The sequence below is a fragment of the Brienomyrus brachyistius genome, unplaced genomic scaffold, assembly GCF_023856365.1.
Source record: "Brienomyrus brachyistius isolate T26 unplaced genomic scaffold, BBRACH_0.4 scaffold110, whole genome shotgun sequence".
NCBI classification, from domain to species: Eukaryota; Metazoa; Chordata; class Actinopteri; order Osteoglossiformes; family Mormyridae; genus Brienomyrus; species Brienomyrus brachyistius.
In genome coordinates this window covers 160,685-167,167 of record NW_026042385.1, presented here as the reverse complement: position 1 = coordinate 167,167, position 6,483 = coordinate 160,685, and the positions used below count along the sequence as shown (strand labels likewise).

General features: G+C 51.8%; 1 protein-coding gene across 1 annotated transcript; it reads right to left on the bottom strand.

Moving 5' to 3' along the window:
• Positions 1–2,669: 2,669 nt before the first annotated feature.
• Positions 2,670–3,356, bottom strand: LOC125727678 (uncharacterized). The gene has a single exon (XM_049004555.1). It carries the CDS (start codon positions 3,354–3,356, stop codon positions 2,670–2,672), a length of 687 nt encoding a protein of 228 aa, XP_048860512.1.
• Positions 3,357–6,483: the final 3,127 nt, after the last annotated feature.

Below are 6,483 nucleotides of genomic sequence, written 5' to 3'. Positions count from 1 at the left end.
CCCCACTGCCCAGCTTGAGCACCAGGAGGTTCTCTGTCAGGCTGCTGTCTCATGTCTGAACTGAGGCTCAAGGGTCACACACATTAACGATGATCCGCAGAGGTGGACAGTTCGAGTCCAGAAAGTACAAGTCCAGACCAAGATTTTGTTTCAACCAACCAGTTGAGCATAAAGAGTCACAGTCACAGAGTACTGTGGTCGGTTAAAGCAAAATCTTGGTCTGGATTTGCACTTTCTGGACCTGATCTTTCCACCTCTCAGTACAGAACACTCTGGGGTGGGGTCTGCTTTCAGGTGCTCTGCGCCCTCCTGTGTGCCCCCCCCCCCCGTAGGAGAAATCTGGTTGTTTGGCACTGATCAAACCTTCATGACTGCACACATGGCTCTGACTCCTGCCTCAGACATGGCCAAACACACTCAGGCAGACACAACCAGGTAAACGCAAAGATGTGTCAACCGGAAAAGGCTGTTGGGGGGGATTGGTGCTTACAGTCAGGTGGGTGGTACTTCCTGTCCCTTCCCCAATGGGAATGCCCCAGCCCCACCACCGTATTGAAGATTTTGGCTGCCTTTCAGCGGTGCATTCTTGGTGGTCGAGGTACAGCGTGTAAATATGATAAGCACAGTACTGCTTCGAGCCTTGGTGCACGGGGCAAATTTCTCTCGTTAGCAGTGGGCCTAATCTGCATCAGGTTTTATATGACTGTACGAGGCCATCAGAAGGTGGGGCTTGGGGAGGAGCCTGGACTTAATGGGCAGCCGGTAATGCGTGTGAACCTGAGCTGAACACACTAAACGTACTTCAGCCCAGGGGAGCCTAACAACAGAGGGTCCCAGTGCCCACTGCTTTAGTATAGTGAGTTATGGTCTGTAAAACCAGCCAGGCTCATGGCAGGCAGGCACACAGGTGACCTCATTCCCAGGGGGCATTTGGGTTTCCCTTGGATTCGGTTCCCCCAGCTTGGGGTCTGAGTACAGGGTCAGCCATTTGTCCAGCGTCCCTGGAGCATGACGATGGGAACATATCGAACCGGCAGCCATCCCATCACAGGCACAGAGCACTAACCTGCTGAGCCACACAGCGCCCCCTCTAGGTTGGCAATGCATAACAGAAGTATGCAGCCCACAGCATCCAGAGTGCAGAATGTGACAGTGTGTGTGAACATCTAAGGTGTCATATCGCTGCATTTCCAGGATGGGACTCTGCACTGAGGAGCAGATTTTACTTCTGCATTGTGCTGTGAGGTTTTAGCCCCGTGTTCTTTGGAGCTGAATTTATACAGCCTTTACAAAGTGCTTTTTCTCACTTTTCATTTCTAAAAGTTTCAGAAAGTACATTTTCTCTCCTGGTCGGGGGTTGGGAACTGGGGACCGCAGCCCCGGCAGATAACGGTGAAGGTCACACCGGCGCCTGCCTGCTCATCCGTGACCCGCCCTGTCCGCCTGGCGGGCCGGCGTGTGGGGACCGCCGTCGGGGAACGGTCACCTTCCTTATCGAAGAGTCACCGGCGTCGTGTCGCGCAGGATGAGCCGCTCGCTCTCAATGCATAATGCAGGACGGGGGGGGGGGGGGGGGGACATGGCGCCCTCGGGGGGAAGTGGCCATTGTGTACGTCTGTATGCGCGCGAGAGAGCTTTGGAGATCAGACCAAGTGAATATGGACTTTGAGTTGGAGATTTCCCTCTTAAAAATAAGCTTAAAAATACACCACATGGGGTAGGATTTTACATTCCCATCTGTAGATACATACTGCTTTTTCAATTTATCATCCATTATTATCATCAAGTGTTATGAGTGATATGGATGTACTGCAATGTTTGTCTCCTCTGTGGATTTGCGCCTGGTTAAAATTCATTATGTTGCAAAATAAACAATGGCAGCTGATGTCACCAAAGATTAACGTTAACAATGAAAGTTTGCAGCTCGGTTTGGAGACCTTCTAAAGGTTGAGTGTTACTCTGGCCATCGGGATCCAGAATCGATCCATTATTTAAAAGGACACAAGGTGGCGTCCCGGTTAAAGCATCAGTAAGAGCATGAAGTGTAAAGGTGGTTTGTGGACCTGCCATGTCATTTTATATGTGATACTCAGATTTAGAACAGCTTCATGTTGGGGGAGGGTCACACGGAATTTTACTACACAATGGGAGCCCCCCCCCCTACTGTCAGAGCTCTGGGCATCTGCCACTTCAATTAACAGCCACAGCCTGTCCCAGCCACCTTAGAGCCGGGCAGCACACGGGCAGCCCTGCTGGGGAGGGTGAGCTATTTCCCAGAATGCTTCTGGGCAGGAAACCCTCCCCCCAGCTAATTCCTAGTCAGGGATTGGAGGGTGTCCATCCCTGTTGTGGGGCAGGCAGGAACCCGAATGGCACCACGGCTAGGGATTGAGGAATAAGTGAGATTCAGCTTCTGGTGGGCATGAGGCATGGGGGTTTGATGGGGTGGGGCGGGGTTGGGGTTTTATGGGGTGGGGCATGGCAGAATAGGGTGGGGAAGAAGGGTGGTGGAGTATGATAGGCTGCGGCTGGGCAGCAGGGTGTGTGGCAGCAGGGGGTGTGGCAGCAGGGGGTGTGGTAGTAGGGGGTGTGGTAGCAGGGGGTGTGGTAGCAGGGGGTGTGGCAGCAGGGGGTGTGGTAGTAGGGGAGTGGCAGCAGGGGGCGTGGCATCAGGGGGCGAGGCAGCAGGGGGCGTGGCAGCAGGGGGTGTGGCAGCAGGGGGTGTGGTAGTAGGGGAGTGGCAGCAGGGGGCGTGGCATCAGGGGGCGAGGCAGCAGGGGGCGTGGCAGCAGGGCGTGTGGCAGCAAGGGGGTGTGATAGCAGGGGGTGTGATAGCAGAGGGTGTGATAGCAGGGGGCGTGATAGCAGGGGGCGTGATAGCAGGGGGTGTGATAGCAGGGGGCGTGATAGCAGGGGGCGTGATAGCAGAGGGTGTGATAGCAGGGGGTGTGATAGCAGGGGGGTGTGGCAGCAGGGGGCATGATAGCAGGGGGCGTGGCAGCAGGGGGCATGATAGCAGGGAGCGTGATAGCAGGGGGTGTGATAGCAGGGGGTGTGGCAGCACGGGGGCATGATAGCAGGGGGTGTGGCAGCAGGGGGTGTGATAGCAGGGGGCGTGATAGCAGAGGTGTTATAGCAGGGGGCGTGATAGCAGGGGGTGTAGCAGCAGGGGGCGTGATAGCAGGGGGTGTGACAGCAGGGGGTGTGATAGCAGGGGGCGTGATAGCAGAGGGTGTGATAGCAGGGGGTGTGATAGCAGGGGGCGTGATAGCAGGGGGCGTGATAGCAGGGGGCGTGATAGCAGAGGGTGTGATAGCAGGGGGTGTGATAGCAGGGGGTGTGGCAGCAGGGGGCATGATAGCAGGGAGCGTGATAGCAGGGGGTGTGATAGCAGGGGGCGTGATAGCAGAGGTGTTATAGCAGGGGGCGTGATAGCAGGGGGTGTAGCAGCAGGGGGCGTGATAGCAGGGGGTGTGACAGCAGGGGGTGTGATAGCAGGGGGTGTGATAGCAGGGGGTGTGGCAGCAGGAGGTGTGATAGAAGGTGGTGTGATAGCAGGGGTGGCCAGCACTTGTGCTACATATTACAATGCCTCCTCATTTATGCCTCCTACATAAATGTCAGCCAACTCATTCTGGAGTCTGGGAGAGTTTCCATAGCTTCCCGACAGCTTGGCTCTCCTTCCCCGACGGTGAGGTGGGAAGGTCTCTCATAAAATGGGAGCAGGTGTGGACTCCTCGTTTGCCAGGAGTCTTTTTTGCGTGTCTTGTTGTCCCCCCCCCCCCCCCCACCCCGGCATGATATGGGCTCCTGCTGACATTCCAGCAGCCACCGCCTGGCATGTCGTGACCGATCTCGCACAGGCCGTGGTGCCGGGGGTGTCCTGATGGCTAGCGGCAGTGGCCGGTTGGGGGCGGTGGGCCAGGTGCAGTGCAGTCTGGGCTCCTCCCTCCCTCCCGCCAGTGGCCGGTAACAGTTACCATGGTCACCGCACTGATGCTGATGCTGCTCCCTCCTGGCTCCTGCTGCCCACCCCGAGTCGTGGCCTGCCCTCTCAGCGCTAACACTGAGCTTTTGTTCTCACACACCCCAGTGTTACCCCCCCCCACTCCTCGTGCTCCCCCTCAGCTCCCTGACATTATTTCCTGTCCCTCCTGCCTGCTGGACACTCCAGTGGTTGGTAATGAAACACAGCTTCCCCTGGATAACCTGCTCCCAGACCACAGGTGTTGGCAGGAATTAAGGCGAAATCTAACAAACGCTGCAATATTTGCGAGAACTTGCAAATGTTCAAATTTACGGCAACTTTTCTATTGTGCCGCACTGCGACTCACCGTGCTGTATTCAAACTCACAGTGCTGTATTCAAACTCACAGTGCTGTATTCAAACTCACAGTGCTGTATTCAAACTCACCGTGCTGTATTCAAACTCACAGTGCTGTATTCAAACCTGTCTTGAGTGAATCGGTTGCTTTTTGTAAAATAAATAGATTTAAATGTGTAATCCCTTTACTTCTGAAACTTAAGTTTTTAAAACTAGGTAGGTATTCATTTTACTTGCATAGTACTTTATTGGATGGCTTTTGCTTAAGTGACATTTTGGCTTGGTATCTGTACTTTCATGAAAATTGAGAACTTTTCCCACCACTGACTGAGGCACGGTAAAGCGCACAGATGACCAGAGTAAACATAGACTGTGCAGATTATGGAAAGGTTACACTCTTCCTTTAATATCTATGACTGATTTTATTTCCTGCTAATGTCGAATTGAGAGTTATTTTACTGAAACTTAACTAACTGGAACCAAAAGGACGTATTTTCTTTTATATAAAACTGAGTCCATGGTTCTTGAATTCAGAAAAGAAATAAAAATGATCACTGAAATGTGACTGTGAAAAGAAAATGTAGAAAGAAAGTAATTCCTTTGCACATGCGGTCACCTATTTCGTACGTGACCTTCATGGCGAGCTCAGCATCCGATGGTGGGAATCCAATGACTGCTTCGTTCGCGGTGAGGGACTGTTTAATGACTGTTTTCCTTTTAATATCCGTAATGTACTAATAAATTAATAATAGTAACTGGAGCAAATGTATTTATCATAGGGAATTAGGACAGCTGGCAGCTGATTGGCTGAGCACTCGGCTCTTTACGTGAGCAGAGAGATACGTCCTACATGAATATTAATGATGGATCAAGAACGGATGATGGGATGACCTGTCCTCAGCAGTGTCTAACTTGGCCAGTAGGTGGTGTGATAATGAAGGAATAGGCTCATGGGAGTTTTACTTACACAAAAATGTTCTGAGGCCAGAATGAAAAATGATTGGTTCAGAGAGATAGCCAATCAGATTGTAGAGGAGGTGGGTCTAAGCAACTAGGGGAGGAGAAACCAAGACATCTGATTGGATGGTCCTGCCTCCTCTACTTGCTTGGACTCAACCTCCTGTACAGTCTGATTGGTTATCTCTCTGAACCAATCATTTTTCAATCTGCCCTCAGAACATTTTTGTGCAAGTAAAGCTCCAATGAGCAAGGAAAATAGCCCAAATGTGGCTGGAGGGTGCTGAAGGGTTACTGCCTTCACAGGAACCTGAATTTACTCTTTGATGGATCTTATTTGGTCAGATTTAGGCATCAGCTCACCAGCTACATAGAAACCTGACCGATTGCCTAGATAATGTCGATGCTGCTGGCTGTTAGTGCAGTCTGAGGGACAGCTGGAGGAGACCTGGCACCTCCAACAGATGAGAACTTCGGGTCTTGACTTCTCTGCCAGGGACGGCTGATTGTGTACAAATGCACACTGTGGATGTCCTGGACGCTTGGCATGTAGACCAGCCCTCAGCTCACACGTCACCTGCAAGGCGTTACAGAGCATGTGAACAACATAACGTCCATTACAATAATGATGCAGAAGCTTCCAGAACCTCCAGAAGTGTTCCTGCTGCCCCCCCCCCATGTAATTGCAGAACAATAGAGTGGCTTGGTGTCTAAATCGATCCAGATGAGCGTGGTGCCTGCCGATCTCATTTTTGCCCCAACTACCCAGAACATCCTGGTGCTCTACTGTCCTCTGTCCCAGGAACACGATGGGTTCTGTTGCTGACATTGGCTCTGCGAGGACCCTGCCTGGCGCTTTACTGGCCCCAGCGGCCTTGGCCCGTGCATGTGTGGGGGCGGTGTAGGCACTCCAGAACAACAAAATGACAACCGGACCATCTGTTCAATAGGCTGAGAACGGAGAGGCTGCTGTTAGCTGGCATTGGTGCTGGCCTCTGGCTTTAATAATCCCAGTGGAGTTATACTTTAAATAATCTCAGAGTATAATACTCCTGATAATCCTACTGACATTATACTCCAAATAATGTAAGAGTATAGTACTTCTGATAATCCTACTGATATTATACTCCAAATAATGTAAGAGTATAGTACTTTTGATAATCCCAGTGACGTTATATTCTAAATAATCTCTTGAGTACTAT